The sequence below is a fragment of the Lepisma saccharinum genome, unplaced genomic scaffold (genome assembly GCF_977018435.1).
Source record: "Lepisma saccharinum unplaced genomic scaffold, izLepSacc3.1 HAP1_SCAFFOLD_644, whole genome shotgun sequence".
Classification (NCBI taxonomy): domain Eukaryota; kingdom Metazoa; phylum Arthropoda; class Insecta; order Zygentoma; family Lepismatidae; genus Lepisma; species Lepisma saccharinum.
Genome location: NW_028143315.1, coordinates 41,993 through 64,374, shown reverse-complemented (window position 1 = coordinate 64,374; position 22,382 = coordinate 41,993). Strand labels below are relative to the sequence as shown.

At 35.0% G+C, this 22,382-nt stretch overlaps 1 protein-coding gene across 1 annotated transcript; it reads right to left on the bottom strand.

Moving 5' to 3' along the window:
* Nucleotides 1-11,884: 11,884 nt before the first annotated feature.
* On the bottom strand, nucleotides 11,885-14,104 carry LOC145983098 (uncharacterized). Its single transcript, XM_083116369.1, has one exon. It carries the CDS (start codon nucleotides 14,027-14,029, stop codon nucleotides 11,918-11,920), a length of 2,112 nt encoding a protein of 703 aa, XP_082972495.1. The 5' UTR covers nucleotides 14,030-14,104; the 3' UTR covers nucleotides 11,885-11,917.
* Nucleotides 14,105-22,382: the final 8,278 nt, after the last annotated feature.

The window sequence follows — 22,382 nt, the reverse complement described above, 5'->3', positions numbered from 1 at the left end:
TAATGAAACATGCTTTGCAATTAGCAAAGCCGAAATGCTCGACTTCGTGCACCTTGCGTCTTGGGAAGTCGATGATCTTCGTGCCATCAGTCGAGCCAAATCTCGGCCTACGTCACAAGAAATACGATTGATTCGGTTTATTTTACTTCGCTTTTCTGCCACTTTTGGCTAATCATGAAGATGACGATGAGTAATGCTATGATGAAATTGAACACCCAAAAGTTAAAGTAATTGAAATTGTATATAGCATTGTCTCCCGATCAGGCACGTATCCAAGGTGGGGGCTTAGGGAGCTCGAGCCCCCCCGAAAGTTTTCGGTTTACACTAGATAAAATGAGGTTTTTGGTTTCTTGTGGTGTGAAATAAGATGATGTGAGGATAATTTAAGGAGAGAAATAATTATCGAGGAAATACGGAGTATGTTCTGTATCCTTGTTATTGTTAATAGTGCGTATCTAAGGTGGAAATCAGTGGGCTCGAGCCTCCCCCCTTAGGATTTTTTTCTGTTTACACTACATAAAATTAGGATTTAGGCTTCTTGAATAATGTGATGATAATTTGAGAGAAATACTTCTGTAATTATCGAGAAAAGACGGAGAATGTTCTATAGCCCTGTTATTGTTACTAGCGCGTATCCAAGGTGGGGATCAGGTGGCTCGACCCACCCCCCCAGGAAATGTTTCAGTTTACACTAGATAAAATTACGTATTTGTCTTTTTGAATACTATGACGATAATTTAAGGATAAATTATTCTCGATGCAAGACAAAGAATGTTCTATTACCCTCTTATTATTAATAGCGTGTATTCAAGGTAAGAATCAGGGGCTCGAGGCCCCCCCCCCACCTTCAGGAAAATTTTCTGTTTACATTAAATAAAATTAGGATTTTGGCTTCTTGAATAATATGATGATAATTTGAGAGAAATAATTATCAAGAAAAGACGGAGAATGTTCTATAACCCTGTTATTGTTACTGGCACGTATCCAAGGTGGGAATTAGGTGGCTCGAGCCCCCCTCCCCAGGAAAGGAAATTTTTCAGTTTACACTAGATAAAATTAGGTTCTTGTCTTCTTGAATAATGTGACGATGATTTAAGGAGATACAATTATCGAGGCAAGACGAAGAATGTTATATAACCCTGTTATTGTTAATAGCGCGTCCAAGGTGGGAATCATGGGGCTCGAGGCCCCCCCCCCCCCCACACGCCTTCAGGAAATATTTCTGTTTACATTAGATAAAATTAGGATTTTTGCTTTTTGAATAATGTGACGATAATTTAAGGGGAGAAATACTTATCAAGGCAAGACGGAGAATGTTTTATAACCCTGTTGTTGATAATATTGCACGTAAACTTTTCTTGAGCTTTCAGTATTGTCGCAGCAAACTTGAGCACTATGTAGAGACTTGTCAGCATTTGGAAGTTGCACAGCAAAGGTATCGCCACACGTAGAGCGATTCGTTGTTATTCTTAATCTCTGGAAGGCGCGAGAGATAATGTTCTTGAATAAGTGGAGTCGATCTATTGGCAATATTTATAAATCGTTTATCTGTGCAACGTTCTAGAATATACTGAGCATATAAATACCCGTTAATTAGAACCATTCATAAATAGAAATTCTTTGACCAAAGCTTGGATCCAATGAGAAAAATGGCTTTGTCTATTACATCATTTCCTTACAAGCGTTCAATTCAAGGACTTGTTCATGATTTATTTGATCGTGTTAAAGGTACTTTACTTCAGTCTCTAATACGAAATTATAAAAACTTCTGGTGAGTTGATATTTAAATATGTGTCCGAGATAAAGAGTGGCGTGCCAACGATTTTCGACAGGGAGAGGGGTTACGCATATTATTTTTGGTGGTCAGTCCTCATTTTGCCATATTTTCCTGTTTTTGACGTTCTTTTTTAAGGACTATGTCAAATGGGGTTATGACCCCACCAACCCTCCCTTGGGCACTTCACTGGAGATACCTAAATGAGTAAGCATTTGAACATATTGGGAGAAGAAACATTACATGTGTTGGGAACGGAAGGGTTTTCACTGTGCAATAATTGTTTCGCGATCCAGCTGTATTCTATAGAAGACTTCCTTTGTTTCGTGCCGATATATGACAAGACTGCGGAAGCTGTGATAGACAATTTTGAACACTTGCGAGAGCTTAGGCCTGAATATGAACAATTTGGTGGGTTTCGGCTTTTAAAAGAGCATGTAACAGCTTCGTAAAAACACTTTTGGTTACCTGGTACACAGATGTTTTGATGCCTGATGAGAAGAAATGGACGAACATACATACTAAGTTGGTTCCGGCACACAAGGTTAATGGAAACTGAGGAGTCGAGTGGTAAAAAACGTTCCGATTTCACGTCCTGATTAAAATCACAGCCTTATACAGTGGTGACGATTTAGGGGATAGTTGCTCCCCATTTTTTTGCCTCCATACTATGGCCTCTAGTAGTATCGGAACGCGCCAGTGGATGTTGCTATTAATATTCGCAATTAATTTGCACGTACTTATAACTAATTTGCAGGGGTTTTAATTAATTCGCATGTACTTAGAATTTATTTGCAAGTACTTAGAATAATTTACATTTATGTATTTGCATGTTTATAACTTTTTATGAATATATAATTATTTATTTTATGAAAAATATGTATATAGAACGTAATTAGAGGTACTAAACGCTATGCATATGGTTTTATATTCATTACTGCAAAGTATGTAACGTATCAATCGATAATATTAATGTTTATAGTATTGAAAATAAGTTTTCTATGGTTTATGAACCGCTATGAAAGGTGGTAATGGGTGTAGGTACAGGTCCAATTACGATTTGGGACGGTCCCGGTATTCGAACCCGCGATATGTAATATTATTAATTAGTACTATGTAATAATTTCATTATATTATGAAAGACGGTGGTCTCAGACGCTAGGCAGAATACGGTGAACTCCGCGCTGAGGGTAGACGAGAAAGGAATTTGGGGAGTGTGCGTTCAAGGTCAAATGACGTCAGAACGTCAAAACAAAGAACGAACCTGATTGACCAATCAGAGACCGCGTCGGTAGATTTTCAGAACCAGTTTTCCCAAGGTTAACCAGTACGCAAGAACAGGGGAAAGCTATGCAATACTGTAGGGCAGGGGAAGGATTCAACCAGACAACAAAGGATCTCTGGAATGCGCAGCAATGGTCAAATTTTTTGAAGCTATGCGTCGCTTGTAGAACTGGTTTCCGCCGCCAATTAATATTCCGCTCAGGGTTGCCCCAAGGCACAGGACGCTTTAGCGCAGGTTTTTTTTATCTGTACTAGGAAGAAGGGAGAGCTATCAGGGACGGGGCCTACAGTTTTCACCATTTGCTTTTATCACGGGGTAACGAACCTAGGACCCTTTGATTATTGATTTAGGTAGTAAATGTATGTTACTGTGTGCTATTTAACTTAATTTTGAGTTTATTTTTTACCAAACTTTGACTTTATGTCAAACATTTTCACAGCTTATCCTTATTTTTACAAAAATAACACTATTTATACTATTCAGGCAACATTTTTTATTAAATTTTGGACTCGCAAAGACATTTTTTCAACTTTTAATTTATTATTTTACAATTTTATGTTAATTTTTTACCAAAATAACACTATTTATACTATTCAGGCAACATTTTTTATTAAATTTTGGACTCACAAAGATATTTTTACAACTTTTTAACTTATTATTTTACAATTTTATACCTATTTTTAACCTAAATAACACTATTTGTACTATTCAGGCAACATTTTTTATTAAATTTTGGACTCACAAAGACGTGTTTTCAACTTTTAACTTATTATTTTACAACTTTATGTTAATTTTTTACCAAAATAACACTATTTGTACTATTCAGGCAACATTTTTTATTAAATTTTGGACTCACAAAGATATTTTTACAACTTTCTAACTTATTATTTTACAATTTTATACCTATTTTTAACCTAAATAACACTATTTGTACTATTCAGGCAACATTTTTTATTAAATTTTGGACTCACAAAGACGTTTTTTCAATTTTTAACTTATTATTTTACAACTTTATGTTAATTTTTTTACCAAAATAACACTATTTGTACTATTCAGGCAACATTTTTTATTAAATTTTGGACTCACAAAGACATTTTTTCAACTTTTAACTTATTATTTTACAACTTTATATTAATTTTTTACCAAAATAACACTATTTGTACTATTCAGGCATCATTTTTATTACATTTTGGACTCTCAAAGACACACACACACACACACACACACACAGAGAGAGAGAGAGAGAGAGAGAGAGAGAGAGAGATTTTTCCAAGTTTAGGCTTAATATTACTCAAATAACACAATTTAATCCAGTCAGGAAGGATTTGTTATTATATTTTGGATGCACAAAGAGATGTTTTCAACTTTTTTACTGATTTTTTGCAGGGTATGTATTAATTTGTATTTATTTTGTTTTGTATCATATATACATTTACAAATTTTTAATTTAGAGTTTAGTATTTATTTAATTTTTTTTCAAAAACACTAAAGAAAAAGTACTTTTAGCTAAAATGTAAGCCACAGAATATATTATTATTATTATTATTATTATTATTATTAGGGTTTACTGATTTCCACTATGCTATTTTTGGTTCTGTATTTCTATATGTATTTATTTAGGTCAGGTTACGCCTGCTACGTAGGAAAGTTTGTTTATTTTAGAGTTTGCTGAGTATTTTGTTACTTTTATACTAGGTAAAGTTTTCTAAATATATCAGGAAGGGCTCCATCCATATACTTTTGTTTTTGCTGTTTGGAGATGATGCGATCAGCATCACTCTCCATCTGCTTTTTATTTTATGTACCCAATATTATTTTGAGGCTTAGTGAATTCTAGAGCCTATTTATGCAGGAGAGAGGGCTTGAAAATTTTGATTTTATCAGAGTATTTTAAAGGATATTTTATATTTATTATGTGCTACTAGAATATCAAAGCTTGCTTAATTTTTATGTCTGTAACGCTGTTATTGTATTTCTAGCTAAGGTTTACTGGATAAAGTACACGAAATGTTTATCATTTCGACTATTTACTTTTATACGAGGCCAAATTTTTAGTGTAACGAAAATTATTGTGTGTCTATAAAGACTGAAATCCCTTTACCGATGGGTCCATAACTGGACGCTTACCAACATTGTTTCTTTTTTAAAAAATATATATATAACCATTTATCAATATATTCTCAATTCACAGGACAAGACGAAGTTCACAGACGACTGACTATATGGACCATAGGTCCACTTGCTAAACTTTTTTTCTATGCTAGAAGAATAATTTAGCCTTATAGCCTTTTTCAAGGTATTTTTGAAGTATTACTGGTTTTTTGGGTGCATCAACATTTGGGTTACACAGAAACCAACATGGCATCCAGAAAGAGAAATCAATAGTCACACCCACAGCACAGTTTAAAAAACTACATAGCTGAAACCTTAGAGAAACATAAAACTGCAAACACAATATATCTAGATTCTTCCAAGGCGTAGGATAGAGTAAAAACATGGCTTGCTTATTGACAAACTCAACAACATAGGAATAAAATAGACAAGCAATCCTTTTTTCAGTAGAAAATTCCAGTTACTCAAGTAAGCTACATCATACGTAGTACATAAGAAGAGCAAATGAACATCATCAGCAGTAAACCATCATGGAACTTCTACCTGCTGAAACAACTAAGTGAGTATAATTTATCAGAAAAAATGCCTACGTTTCAGCCTAATTTACCTCTACATTAATAATACTACCAGAATACTAAGGCTTCAAAAGTGAACACTAAGAATAATATTCAGACTAAAGTATAGGGCATCTTGCAAAGGATTATTACTCCCTACATCTACAAGTCAATAACAATTATTCTAAATACTACGAACTTGGACAAAATATAGTCAAATACACAACACAAGAAGGAAACTAATTACAAGTAAAACAGCAGACACTCAATATCTCTAAACAATCATGTAAAAATATTCTACAACAAACTGCCTCATAACATAAAACTGCTAAGTCCCCACAACATATACAAATACAATCAATAAAAACTACTTGAAATGGGAAAACTGACTACAGTCTCACAGACTTGATGTAAAATAACAGCAAAACTTAGAAGCATGCACAGTCAATAGTGCTCAATTTGCATACAGTTCACATGCAAACTCTCATGAAAAAGTTCAAAACAGTCTCCCAGCTCAGTTCTCATCTATACTTGGACAACAAAATCCTGCAACAAATTCTCAGAAATCCTACCTTTCCTACCCTTGCTTAAATAGCTAAAGTGCAATCTTCATACTAAAATATTGAAAAAAGGCATATCTATTTACATAAAAGTGTGAACACATGTGTTTGTCTGCGTGTACTCTTAGATAAATTGATAAAAAAAGCAATATAGTTATAAATCAAAGACTATACCTAACAATATTAATTTCAAAATAAGCTGATAGAAAAAGATATAAGAACTACAGTATAAGCTTTTAATTTTTGTTAATTACAAAAAATAAAAGTTAAATACAGTAAATAAACTTGGTCCCTTACATTGAAAAAGGAACATAAATTGAGAGTATTTGAAAATAAAATCCTTAGGAAAATATTTGGACCTAAAACAGATGAGGAGACAGATGAGTGGAGAAGAATACATAATTTGGAAGTACATAATTTGTATTCATGTCCAGATATTATTAGAATGATTAAATCAAAAAGACTTAGGTGTGTAGATCCTGTGGTACAAATGGGAGAGGAAAGAAGAGTATACAGGATTCTTGTTGGGAAACCTGATGGTAAAAAACCAATAGAAAGACCAAAACAAAGATGGAGGGATAATGTAGAGATGGACCAAAAGGAAATTGGTAGGGAAGAAAAGAAGTATATAGATCTTGCTCAGGACAGGGACAGATGAAAGGCATGTGTTGCTGCAGCCATGAACCTTCGGGTTTAAGAAGGCTAGAGAGTTAGTTAGTTATACATTAAATAAGCATAATATTTGAATTGTAAGTAGAGAATATAACAAATGTACAATGCATTGTGCGAAAACTATGTCAACTTTGCATTATAAGCAGAAAATTAAACCAGTTTGCCTTAGAAATACATTTTAAAAATAGGCCAAAATAGCATGCGTAATAGAAAATTAAGAAAACTTTCTGAAGCATAAAAGTACTGACAAGTGCTGAATGAATCAATTACTGTAAAATATTATTCTCTGATTCAAGTAATTTAACTGTAAACATCATCTTTTGTGTGTAAAATATAATTGTTAGTTGAACTGATAAATACAAATATTAACTTTATACGCCTTGATACACTCTAAATAACATAACTTCGATATATAAATTAGTAACAATTTGTTAAAATTAAGTTAAACTGTAGAATTGTTTTCTTAAATAAATATAAATATAAAGTAAAAATAATAAACAAATAATTCCTTCTTTTCCTATTTAAAGAATGCCAAACAGTGTAAATCAGTTGTTAGTGGCTAAATAACATAAAATTTGAAGGCAGTAACAATATTTTTAAAAAAGACTGCTTTTTACCTAACTTTGTAAATTAAATACTAGTACATTTTGTCAAATTATAAATAAAATATACCTATTTCTTTGGTATTTGTACTAAAGTGAAGAAAATGTTACTAAAACTTGGCTAGTACAGTAAATCTAAGAGTTTTAGCTTTATTTGTCCGTAACTGGATATAATTGTAACTTGTTAATCTCGCCAAACACAATCTTTACCTCAATTTTGGAAGCTAGCTGAACTTTAGCGTTTCGAATTACATATAGTGAAGGCCTCTATAGTGGAAAAATACACCCAGTCTGTAAAAATTTAGAAATGTTGTCTCCTTGTCTGTCGAACCAGACCAAAAGTGTTCTCAAGTGTTTCAATATATTTCTTAACATAACTAACTTTTCAAAAAAAGAATACCTTGTGCCCAGATAGCTTAGTTGGTATAGCGTTAGGCTTTTAACCTATCTGTCCAGGGTTCGAGTCCCTGTCTGGGCGATAACAATTTTTAAATTTTGTCATCGGATCTTTTGCAGAATGGATATAAAATATGTTTACAGTCTAACAGATTATTATTTATCTAAAATTTTGCAAATAAGCTTTTAAGTTTCTCAAATATCAGCATCTTTAGCTAACAGTACAGCATAACCAGTATTATTATGATAGAAATGTTCTGGTGGAAGAACCTACACCTACTGTAATATCTCTGTGGTATTAACTTACATGCAGCCCATAACTTTTGGGATTGTTTCTCCTCCGTTACATTTCCTGGCCATTTACCCTTAGCGTCGCGATTAGCCTCAGAAGCAAAAAAAAAAGCGAAATCTTATATTTGTTCTTTTTATATCTCTGAAACCACCTATACTATAGAACTACATTTAATGAATTTTGCAGTCTTCCTGTTTGATCTGTTAAATAATCCAGTCAATAAAAATATACTTGCATAGAAAAATATGTTTTTCAGATACTTTAATCGGGTAATCTGCTTTTGCGTACTTCCTCAGAAATATACACAATCATAGTTCTTTATAAATTTAGCACCTGATATAGAATAAGTCGAAGTCTAGTTAGAGTTGGCCTGTAAGTGCTTCTGGTACATGTAGTTACTTGAAAAGCAAATATTGGGTGTATAAAAGATAGCATTCTTGTGAAACAGTAAAAAATCAACCTCATTTCCTCGTAGCATTAGCTGTAAATGCTTCTTGCAGGTTAACAAAGCTCTGGCGTGTGGGCCTACATCACCTACAATCCTTTGTAAGGTTCGTGTTGTCCTATAAATTGTCGATATACATACTAAATCCCTAGTTACAGCCTAAGGTTTTAGTTTCAATCAGAGAATTTCAGTGTTCAGATAGTGATTGTGGTCTCGTATAATAAAGAAAATAGAAATAACCCAAATGTTGATGCACCCAAAAAACCAGTAATACTTCAAAAATACCTTGAAAAAGGCTATAAGGCTAAATTATTCTTCTAGCATAGAAAAAAAGTTTAGCAAGTGGACCTATGGTCCATATAGTCAGTCGTCTGTGAACTTCGTCTTGTCCTGTGAATTGAGAATATATTGATAAATGGTTATATATATATTTTTTAAAAAAGAAACAATGTTGGTAAGCGTCCAGTTATGGACCCATCGGTAAAGGGATTCAGTCTTTATAGACACACAATAATTTTCGTTACACTAAAAATTTGGCCTCGTATAAAAGTAAATAGTCGAAATGATAAACATTTCGTGTACTTTATCCAGTAAACCTTAGCTAGAAATACAATAACAGCGTTACAGACATAAAAATTAAGCAAGCTTTGATATTCTAGTAGCACATAATAAATATAAAATATCCTTTAAAATACTCTGATAAAATCAAAATTTTCAAGCCCTCTCTCCTGCATAAATAGGCTCTAGAATTCACTAAGCCTCAAAATAATATTGGGTACATAAAATAAAAAGCAGATGGAGAGTGATGCTGATCGCATCATCTCCAAACAGCAAAAACAAAAGTATATGGATGGAGCCCTTCCTGATATATTTAGAAAACTTTACCTAGTATAAAAGTAACAAAATACTCAGCAAACTCTAAAATAAACAAACTTTCCTACGTAGCAGGCGTAACCTGACCTAAATAAATACATATAGAAATACAGAACCAAAAATAGCATAGTGGAAATCAGTAAACCCTAATAATAATAATAATAATAATAATAATAATAATAATAATAATAATATATTCTGTGGCTTACATTTTAGCTAAAAGTACTTTTTCTTTAGTGTTTTTGAAAAAAAATTAAATAAATACTAAACTCTAAATTAAAAATTTGTAAATGTATATATGATACAAAACAAAATAAATACAAATTAATACATACCCTGCAAAAAATCAGTAAAAAAGTTGAAAACATCTCTTTGTGCATCCAAAATATAATAACAAATCCTTCCTGACTGGATTAAATTGTGTTATTTGAGTAATATTAAGCCTAAACTTGGAAAAATCTCTCTCTCTCTCTCTCTCTCTCTCTCTGTGTGTGTGTGTGTCTTTGAGAGTCCAAAATGTAATAAAAATGGTGCCTGAATAGTACAAATAGTGTTATTTTGGTAAAAAATTAATATAAAGTTGTAAAATAATAAGTTAAAAGTTGAAAAAATGTCTTTGTGAGTCCAAAATTTAATACAAAATGTTGCCTGAATAGTACAAATAGTGTTATTTTGGTAAAAAAAATTAACATAAAGTTGTAAAATAATAAGTTAAAAGTTGAAAAAATGTCTTTGTGAGTCCAAAATTTAATAAAAAATGTTGCCTGAATAGTACAAATAGTGTTATTTTGGTAAAAAAATTAACATAAAGTTGTAAAATAATAAGTTAAAAATTGAAAAAACGTCTTTGTGAGTCCAAAATTTAATAAAAAATGTTGCCTGAATAGTACAAATAGTGTTATTTAGGTTAAAAATAGGTATAAAATTGTAAAATAATAAGTTAGAAAGTTGTAAAAATATCTTTGTGAGTCCAAAATTTAATAAAAAATGTTGCCTGAATAGTACAAATAGTGTTATTTTGGTAAAAAATTAACATAAAGTTGTAAAATAATAAGTTAAAAGTTGAAAACACGTCTTTGTGAGTCCAAAATTTAATAAAAAATGTTGCCTGAATAGTACAAATAGTGTTATTTAGGTTAAAAATAGGTATAAAATTGTAAAATAATAAGTTAAAAAGTTGTAAAAATATCTTTGTGAGTCCAAAATTTAATAAAAAATGTTGCCTGAATAGTATAAATAGTGTTATTTTGGTAAAAAATTAACATAAAATTGTAAAATAATAAATTAAAAGTTGAAAAAATGTCTGCGAGTCCAAAATTTAATAAAAAATGTTGCCTGAATAGTATAAATAGTGTTATTTTTGTAAAAATAAGGATAAGCTGTGAAAATGTTTGACATAAAGTCAAAGTTTGGTAAAAAATAAACTCAAAATTAAGTTAAATAGCACACAGTAACATACATTTACTACCTAAATCAATAATCAAAGGGTCCTAGGTTCGTTACCCCGTGATAAAAGCAAATGGTGAAAACTGTAGGCCCCGTCCCTGATAGCTCTCCCTTCTTCCTAGTACAGATAAAAAAAACCTGCGCTAAAGCGTCCTGTGCCTTGGGGCAACCCTGAGCGGAATATTAATTGGCGGCGGAAACCAGTTCTACAAGCGACGCATAGCTTCAAAAAATTTGACCATTGCTGCGCATTCCAGAGATCCTTTGTTGTCTGGTTGAATCCTTCCCCTGCCCTACAGTATTGCATAGCTTTCCCCTGTTCTTGCGTACTGGTTAACCTTGGGAAAACTGGTTCTGAAAATCTACCGACGCGGTCTCTGATTGGTCAATCAGGTTCGTTCTTTGTTTTGACGTTCTGACGTCATTTGACCTTGAACGCACACTCCCCAAATTCCTTTCTCGTCTACCCTCAGCGCGGAGTTCACCGTATTCTGCCTAGCGTCTGAGACCACCGTCTTTCATAATATAATGAAATTATTACATAGTACTAATTAATAATATTACATATCGCGGGTTCGAATACCGGGACCGTCCCAAATCGTAATTGGACCTGTACCTTAGGGTGCCAAGGAAAAACGAAGTTTAAAAATTTTAAAGTCTTACCCCTCAAAAATGTTCCTTTTGGCATAGTAATTATCTACCAAAAATATTAGGACATAAAAATTATATTTACCACTTCCTCAAAGCATTTGAAATTTATTACATTAACTAATTTTAGGGAAATTTATTTACATGACAAAAACGTGTGAAAACTAGTTATTAATAGCCATAAATGTAGTATTTCTGAAGCAAAACGTACCGTAAAGAGTCAGTAAGTGAATTACAAAACTTTTTGTAGCCATCAACTCAATGTTCAATGGAACTTGTTGCAGTTACACTTTCTACGAGTTTCGACTTCTTAGGTTCGGGAAATTCACGCCGGTGCTTTTCCACAACCTGCAGTAGAAATTGTTTCTGTTCCTCCTGATTTGTTAGTATAGGATTGAATTCCTGAATTAGTGAAATTCCACGCTCTGCAGCGTCATTCACCACCTTAAGTGATTTAACTCTGACTTGAGCAACCAAATAGCTATTAAGTGATGTCCACTTGGATGGATGCTCTCGAAGAAAGTCCTGCGATATATCAAGTGCAACAAAAATATGTCTTGTGTTCACAGTAACGAAATCAGATAATCGCTTTGAAGAAATGTCACAATTGTCAATGTCAAGGTTGATTCTCTTAGCAGGTTCGTTTTTTTCATCTCGTGAAAGAGCACTGACCATCAGAATTTTGTTCTCCACTGACACATTATCATCAAAGAATGCCAAACCTACTAGATGTTCGCTTAAATACCAAAGTTGATGCAGGAAACTTTTCAGTGCTGCATTAGCTACAGCTTTATTTGTAATCCGGTATTCAACTAATTTTTGCAACAGTTCCAGATCTTGTTGTGGAGCAGAAGCTGCACAAGGACAAGTAAACCACACCTTCAAATATATGGACACAACGAACAGATTAAACTGCCGAAGTTGGGAAAGTTCACGGGTTGTAAGGTGAAATTGTGAGCGAAACAGGTAGATCTTAAAACAATAAATGAGTTTTGCCATCCATCTTGCACGATGGTAGGCACCTGGCGCATTAATATTAGCAGCACTAGATAGGTCGCCTAGGAAAAGAATTGCTAAATTCAACAATTCTTTGTAATCGTCTCTGGGTTGATGTATGTGCAACTGGTTTTTCAAAAAAGTCAAAATGTCATCTTTAATCGGATTCAATTTTACAGTTAGCTCTATATCACTAATACTGCTTTCATAGGCCTCTACATTGATAATGTTCCACACCGATGAAAATCTCTGAAACAGTTTTATTTGCGGACCTCCACCGGTATCAAATAATGTTTCAAATACTCTTGCAATGATAAGTTCATGAATATGATGTCTGCATGCCAAAGATAACAATTTTTTATTCATCTTCTGCTCAAGCAATACACATGCGCCACTTTTGCTCCCTGTATTACTTGCGGTAGTATCGAATGACATACTACAAACAGAATCAGTCAAGTTCCAATCTCTTAGTGCGTTATACACTGCGAATGCCTGCGCTTCACCAGTACCATTTTGTAATGATGGGACAGCTAGCAATTTCATTAAACCACATCCAGAGACAAGCACTGCAATTCTGTCTACAGATTTAGCAGAACCCCCACACTGAGGAATTTCCAAAGAGGGTAATAGCTTGGTATCCCAGTGAACAGTCAATAGTGTGTCTGGTGAGAAAGTCTTTTTGATTTGAGTAGCAATGTTCTCTCTGTTTCGTCTTCGAAACTGTCTACAGGATTCTTTATTTAAAGTTAGTTCAGCAGGATTGTGACCTAGAGATTTTGCAGCAGCAGCCAAAATATAGGTAGCATTTCTGTCGCTTACCTTTGTACGATCCAGAGCAGCGCCCAGCTCTGGAGTAAAGAAATTAGTCACGCGTTGCTTTTTAGAATGTGAGACATCTTCAGCTGAAGCACTAAAAACTGGTACCATATCATCTGATGAACTATCGTTTTCAGTCTCACTGCTGCCACTAAGCACTTCAACATCAGTTGTCACCAACTCCTTCTTTCTCTGCTCTTCTTTGCGCTTTCTTAAATCTTGTAAAGATTCTTGCTTATGACGCCGTTCTTCCTGTCTGGCTAACTTTATGTCAACCGGCCCCATACTTCCCCTCCTTCCTTTTTCTCGCTGTGCTTCCAAGAACATTTTGTCTTCCTTGATCTTTATGAGACTCATGGCATCAGCATGGGCAACATCAAACAAATCATCCAAAGCTTCTGTAAATGCTTCTTCTTTATGTTTCTGTGTATCACTTTTTCGACTGGCATTTTTCTGTAATGTTTGCCATTGTCCATATAAATTTTTAATTTTCACAATGATATTGTATTCTTGACGAGTAGGTATTCTCGCCTTTTCCCACAATTCTAGAAGCTCCATCGTTGTCCTCCTAGCACTTTCTTGAATGGTCTGCTTTTCATTTGTGTGAGAATGAAAGAATCTTGCTAAAATTTGTCTATTTGATGGCAATTTGCTTCCTGTAATTAAATCTATAGTGCCACCAATCAACCAAATTCCACGGTCTTTTCCAATTTGTGAAGTCATGGCAGCTATCTACCTGAAAGCAAAAACGCACCTAATTATTGCATTTATAATTTGTAACAGCGTATAAATATGTTAAAAATATAGATCCTGATTATAAATTCAAAACGTGTTCAAAAATTTTAAATATTCTCTCATTCACTAAATAAGTGATATTTTTTTAGGGTTAGTTTTCTTTCATAATTCATTTCAAAAGTAACTTATCCAAATATACATATTGCGTAGTTAATTAGTTATGATCGAACATAAAACAAAGGTAACTTTATCAATATCCTTTACAAATATTGTTTAAATAAAACAAAAAATTGTGTAAGATTTGTTCATTTCTATTGTCTTTACCTTCTAAAATGTCCTTATCTTCTAAAAAGTCTTTATACTCTTTATCTTCTAAAATGTCCTCATCTTCAAAAAAGTCTTCATACTCTTTATCTTTTAAAATGTTTATCTTCTAAAATGTCTTGGTGCTTTATCTTCTAAAATTATCAAATCATTGGAAATAAAACCTAAAACAAAAACGTGATTGTGGACGGTAGCCATTTTGAAAGCACTGTGCTGCCATTTCAGAGAAGAGAAACTTTGATAATTTATTAAAAACATAAAATTGGATATTTTAATTATTGAACTGTATCATATAGAAACTTTTGAACTATATTTAAAAAATCACAAGCAGTTCCCTCTTTTCGTCAAATTTCATTTACAGCACTTTTTCTGGTAATAATTATAAAGTTCAATGCTTTTGAGGGACCTGTAAATATTAAAAAATTTTGAAGAAAAAGGCATTTATCTTATTTTTAGGTCAAAAGGAAAAAATTTAGGGGGTAAGACTCACAAAAAATATATATTTATTTTTTACCATGCATTTCCTTGGCACCCTACTGTACCTACACCCATTACCACCTTTCATAGCGGTTCATAAACCATAGAAAACTTATTTTCAATACTATAAACATTAATATTATCGATTGATACGTTACATACTTTGCAGTAATGAATATAAAACCATATGCATAGCGTTTAGTACCTCTAATTACGTTCTATATACATATTTTTCATAAAATAAATAATTATATATTCATAAAAAGTTATAAACATGCAAATACATAAATGTAAATTATTCTAAGTACTTGCAAATAAATTCTAAGTACATGCGAATTAATTAAAACCCCTGCAAATTAGTTATAAGTACGTGCAAATTAATTGCGAATATTAAATAGCAACATCCACTGGCGCGTTCCGATACTACTGCCTCTTAATCCTAAGCCTTGTATAACAAGAGAAAGTAAACTTTCCTTGCACCCTCCCCCCCCCCAGTTTTGGAACAAAATTGCCACCACTGACCTTAAACATATGAGGTTCTATCTATACCCCTAAAAAAAAAAAGTGTTCAGCCACCCCCCCCCCCCCCCCGAAAGGAATTCCTGGATACGTATCTGCTTCCGATGTCATTAGTCTCTGATCTCCTCATACATAATCCGGCCCTGATTGTATACACATACGTCAAAAGTCAGTTCAATTATTTTTCTGTCGCTTAATACTTTTGCTGTGCAGCTATTTATTTATATCCTTCGCTTCTGTTTTGCAATCATGAGTAAGTTTACGTAAGAACGCCGCTAAATAGTTTCCGTGGGAAATAAAATTGTTTCTCACGCATATCTCTCTCTCTCTCTCTCTCTCTCTCTCTCTCTCTCTCTCTCTCTCTCTCTCTCTCGCGTATTCTTATGTCCGTTTCTCTCACTTCCTCACCCTTTTTAGTTTTCTATCGCTTTCCTCTCGCGTTTCTCTCTCTTCCCTATCTCCCCATCTCCTTACGTTCTATAGATTCATGTCTCTTCTCACTTTCTCCCCTCTCTTTCTGGGTATCTCGCTTCCCATCTCTTCTCTCACTGTCACGTCTCACGCTTTACCCCTCTGCATCGTATTCTACTTCTATTTTATTTAGCTTCGTTAATTCGCAATTGTTTCTTTTCGTGGTAGTGGCTCTTTGCTCTTCTTCTGTTTCTTGCCCCATTCATTTTCATGAATTATTTCTTTCCCGGTTCGAATTTGTTTTTGTGGTGTCGAATCCTTTTTGTGAATTAGCTCTTAATTATATTCGACTTTATTCAGTCAGTGACCATTCTGTTAGTTCCTTCGCACTCATTCTATTGCACTTCATACTTCTTGTACTTGTTCGGCTGCTCTTATGATTTGGTTACCTCAAGGTGGTTGTTCCCTCTTGACGTTACAACGGCATACCATTTTAATATTGAGATCATTGTGATTACAAGTTTATTGAAAATAAAAGAACAGCAAACTTGAAGGAAGTTTCACATCTGCACTTAATACGTGTATCTTTAAACACTGACTGCGGCGGAGGTGGAAGTGGAGGGTGAACAGGCGGAAGATAAAAGAAGGGAAACTGCAAGAATTAGCGTTGTCTCAATCAGAAACAGGCATAACCGGTTTTTAATTCGGGGCAGTTGAACCAGAAATATTCAGTTGATCTAGTTTGTCGATCGATCGGGTAAGTGCTTCAAATGAAATTCACTTTCCCCGTTCTCATTAATTTACAAAGCACGGCGAGAGAAATTGTACTCCCTGCAAATTTAGACCATTTGCACGTCCTCTCTTAACCACATGATATTCACATCGGAAATTAAGTTTAAACACACACACACACTATACATCAGTAACATACGTATACAACAAATGAGACCATATCGGGACCCTCAAGAGAAATAATAAATCACGTGCCAACAAAAATCACTCCCCCCCCCCTTGTTCGGTTTAACCGCCATGTATAGTAGATTCAGTTCTTAATGTATTGTCACCATCGGCGGCTCAAGGTAAAATTTTCACCCAGGCGAGCTCCAGTTTTGGCGTCCCATCCTAATTTCAACCTTGCCACTTCACCTACTTTCTATCGCCATGTTATATATTTACGGTTTCAACGAGGAAAAATAATAGCCCCATTATTATTTTACTATATTTCAAATACCTTAAGTGTTACTGTTAAAAAACACGTTTATTGTAGGTATGTATGTAGATATGTATTTATTTAATACCTGCACTGCAGTAATCCCTTAATGTAAAATGCTACATGATTTAGCAATAATTTGTCTTCACAAAGCCATATCTTTTTTTTTTTTTTTTAAAAAAAAATAACACTTATGTTATCAGAAATAAGTTTTTTGATCTACTCAAGAGGGGCGTCTCTGTCTGGCGCCCCGAGGGCTGCACCCCGACACGGCCCTTGATTTGTCCCTGTCAGTCACAACCTTTATGTTACACCCTGTTTGAATATTATGTAAAAAGAAAGATAGAGGTAAAATAAATTTGGATACATGGGAAATTAATTGCTCGCGACGATGTAGACAATCCACCGAACGTTAAAAAGCTAGCAATTTATTTTAGTTGAGACTCTTCTGAACTTTTTCCATAGTTGGAAAAAAAATCTTACTTTGTCTTATCCTTGGAGCTATCTTCTTTAAGCATTTATTACGTATCACAGCCAGCAACTTTGCAATTCAAGGTTGCACATTACTCGCGTGTTGACAAATTGACACGCTGTCATGGTACAACATGATGACTTTTTCGGTGACGTAATGTGCTTTTCGGTGCAACATTGCTGACGTTGAATCAAGGTTGATGCTCCAAGAAGCACCATGGAATGAATGGAACTCAACTCGCTAATATGCTGAAACATTGGAATTTCTGAGTGCCAAACGCCAGATGGCAGCACACTTGCGGTTTTACATAAACGATATTCCAATCAGTTTGCAGCTGGTTTTGCATGGGTTGTCACTCTATATTTCTTCACTAACTTTTGCTAATTCATGGAAGAAGTCACATACTCCATCTCACTTTTACACATAGGGCAGTGGCGTAGCAGCCGGTGGGGGGGGGATAAGCTGTACGGGCCCCGCTATGTTTTCTCTCTGTGAACCTGAAATTTTACATACAGAAATTCAGCAGTTAGTGTCGCTTATTTTTTAAAAAAAATGGATTTACGAAACAGAAAGTTGGTTCCCAGTGTCTGCCATAATAAGCAGTGGTGTGTTGTTTCAGCCAGAGGGGCCCCGGCAACTTGACATTATGGGTCTCCACCGAAATTCAGAATTAAGTTACTTGCTCATAGATGGCAATCGATAGGAAACTTCTCTCATCTCACACCTTTATACGAGCTACGTGGTTTTCGTAATAGTAGTGTAGTGTAGTACAGTTGTGAATAAAGTAGAAAAATTCAGTTGCTCAACCGGTCGATGCCTTATTGTTACACAATAACTAAAGAAACAAACTTGATAATTTATGACCTTTTTATTACCAGTAATAGCCTATTACTTGATATTTAAAATGTAACTTCCCACCAAATATTCTCAAGGCCCCCCCCCCCCAAGTCTCAGTATGAGATTGAAATAACATCTGAGATAAATTTCCCACAACGATCACACCTCTTATGTTTTACTTCAAAGGGGCCCACAAACTCGGGATGTTGAGCCCAGGGGAAATTTTCCCTTTGCCCTTAGGTCCAGTAGCCCCAATTCCGCCACGCAGGGTGTACAAAGTATACAGTGCTCAAAGTGCTCCAATCCCTCCAATCGGCATTTCATTGAGTGACAAATTTTCAGTGAATAAAATCCAGTCGCTGCTTAATTTTCTATGTCTCAAGACTTGAGTCCGCTGCTATTTCTTCGCAGCAGATTGCAATTGACCTTTTGATGTTAGGTCACCATCGACAATCTAGATGTCCATTCTGTAACTGAAATGATAAGTTTGCTTTAGTATATAATGTGAACGGCTTTTACGTTCAATCTTGGTCTGACATAGCCAGAGGATGACTTTTTTGGCTGAAGGTGCATCCACCTCTAAGTCCAAAGAAGGAGTGTTTATTATCCTTTAAACAATTTCCCCAAACAGTATTTTTTAAAAATATATGTGTATTATATGTAATTATTTATCAGAGATTCAGACCACCCTGGTTTAGTTTCGACAAACTACTAAAATCGATGACAACAAATGGAAAGAAAGGGTTAAAATTAATTCATTTTACAACTTGGGGGGGGGGGTTGCTAATTGTGTGTCCGTCCCACTCTTGCATCATCTCGATGTTTATTTTTTATTTATTCCACTGAGGGGGAGCCCCCAATATTTTACTTGCAGGGTGGGCCCCCAGAGAACTGCCCTACGCCACTGACATAGATATATACAATACATATATATATATTTTTAAAAAGGTTTAGCTTTTTATCCGCGGTAGCTCCGTTCGTCGCGAGTCAATAATTTCCCATGTATCAAAATTTATTTTACCTGTCGGCCTCTGTGGCGGAATAGTCATCGCAGCCCCAGCTCGCTACGACGCCATGGGTCCCGGGTTCGAATCCCGGTAAGACATATTTTTTTGTGTTTGTTCCAATGAGGAAAAATATAAATTTTTAGTAAGAAATGATTTATGTGAAAACTAAGAAAAAGCTATTAAAGTGGAATAGCTACTACGGCTTAGGGATATTGCTAAAAAAATAAAAGTTCTTTGAGCATCTGGGAAGTGCCGGGTTCGAATCATAATGCATTTTTCGGTGAAAATGTCTACGTAGTACAATTCCTGCGTGTGCCTGATCTTCAATAATTAACATCTCTACGCTGGGAGGAACCAGGCAACGTCGAAGTTTATTGTATTTCAAAGGCAACAGATCCCGTTGCGGTTGCACTGGCAGAGAAGATTCCACGCAGGTAGAACAGCGACAGCGAAAAATCAGGCGAGGCCAGGCCGGCTCAGTAGCTCAGTGGTTAGAACAATGGCACGGTATATCGGAGACCCGTGTTCGAGTCCTGGTCGAACCTGCATTTTTCGCTCAAAATTTCTACGTTGGTATATATTGTTCAAAATCAATTCTCAGATGTTTTCAGAAAATTAACAATATTTTTTAAAATAATGTAATTGCTTTTATTTGGATACATGCTAACATAAATTTATTAACCCAGTGATAGCGTACATGATTAGTTTAGTGCAGAAAACCTGGTGTAAATACCTCTTACGGTTTTCATGATGTACATTTTCAAAGTTTGGGTTGTGCGACTTTTGAAACACTCTGTAGTATGTACAATTGATAGTAGGTAGTTTCCTGGCGCCTGATTTTCAGAGCTGGCGCCTAGCTTTGAAGAAATTTTTTCGAGCACTGACTATATTATATTTGAAATTGTTATAATTAACCGAAACGAAAAATTAACCCATCGCTTGGCTATCACGAAAGGTCACGGCACGCTCCTGCCACTGCTTATTATCGCAGACGTCATCATATGATATGTTACTGGGAACCAAATTTCTGTTTCGTAAAGCCATTTTTTAAATAAGCGACACTATCTGCTGAATTTCTGGGATTATATAAAATTTCAGGAGTACAGAGAGAGAAAGAACATAGTGGGGCCCCTACAGCTCGGGGCCCCCGCATCGCGGGGTTTGCGAGTGCGGCCGCTACGCCACTGTCTTCATTGATTGGTCTGCTTGAATAAGTTCGTAAACTAAGTCAATATTTATTTATTTTATTTTCAGTAAACTTTTTATGGTAAAATTTTCGTATCCCAAAAATGTATTTCTTCAATTTTACAGGAGAAAGTACTTACCGAAATCGCTTTATTTATACTTTATGAAGGTCTTGGAAGTTTGTTTTCACCTCGTTAAAAAATTTTTGCCGGTAAATCATGTAATTTTCGACATTAATGTCACCCCGATGCACGAAAGCTGTTCACTTGATGTCAGTCTACTACGTGAACCAAATATTTGCAATCGTTTCATGACGTAACAACCGGTCAGTGTTTCCAAATACGCAGTTTTGTAACTGTGTAACAGTTCTAGAACGTAAATAAACGTGAGTTACTGTTCATCATTTCTAATTACGAACTTGCGACAACATGATGTGCACAGGATCAGTGGCGTGCTCAATGTGAGGTTGATGGGGATTATAACCCCCCCTTTTGCCCAGTATCTCTAAGGCTATTTATGAATGGTTCGTGGGGCTATTTATGAATGGTTCGTGGGGCTATCCGTGAATGGTTCGTGGGGCTATTTATGAATGGTTCGTGGAGCTATTTATGAATGGTTCGTGGGTCTATTTATGAATGGTTCGTGAGGCTATCCATGAATGGTTCGTGGGGCTATCCGTGCATGGTTCGTGGGGTTTTCGAACCTGAAAAAAATTTCTAATTTTGAAAAACAAATTTAACTATGTTTCCTAACCTAACAGAACCTAACCTAACCTTGCCGTGCATGGTTCGTGGGGCTATTTATGAATGGTTTGTGGGGCTATTTATGAATGGTTCGTGGGGCTATCCTTGAATGGTTCGTGGGGCTATCCGTGAATGGTTCGTGGGGCTATTTATGAATGGTTTGTGGGGCTATTTATGAATGGTTCGTGGGGTTTTCGAACCCAAAAAAAAAATTATAATTTTGAAAAACAAATTTAACTGTTTCCTAACCTAACAGAACCTAACCTAACCTTGCCGTGCATGGTTCGTGGGGCTATTTATGAATGGTTTGTGGGTCTATCCGTGCATGGTTCGTGGAGTTTTCGAACCTGGAAAAAATACAAAATCAGTAACACAAAAGTAGGTATTTTTCTATGAAGAAGAGTGCAACACTGCATAACCACTGATCAAGGACTACGCTAGTCAATGTATATCTTGTGTAACGCAAGCAAAAGCGAACAAAATAAAAATACTCGATATTTCGAAAATTGAGATTATTTGCCTGCAAAAAACGAAACGCGAAGTAGAAGAATCCTTACGAATGCAGAATATGTAAGTATCAATGTGAAAAATACGAAAATAAGGGAATTAGAGACGTTTGGTGGTTACCGAAATTTTAATCTTTTTATTATCCACCCAAACAACGCAGAAGTCAATCTGAAAGAAGAGCGAATTCAGCCGAAAAATACAAAATGATTTCGTTCCATTCGGTGAAACACGGTCGTTCACGCCAGAGTAGCTTGTATAGTCTGTGTCTCATATGTACGAGTGGAATAATCTGTGCGGTGTTACTGCAATACAGCGCTGTAGCCTACTGCCAAATGACAGAAGTGGTCTTCCTTATTGCACTACGTGTTGACAACCTTGTGATCTGAGGTTACTTGGTTAGACTAAATGCCTAAGTTGTTAGGTTAGACGTGTTAGGTTTAGTTCTATTAGCATAAATAATACATTTACAGTGTATTTATGCTAA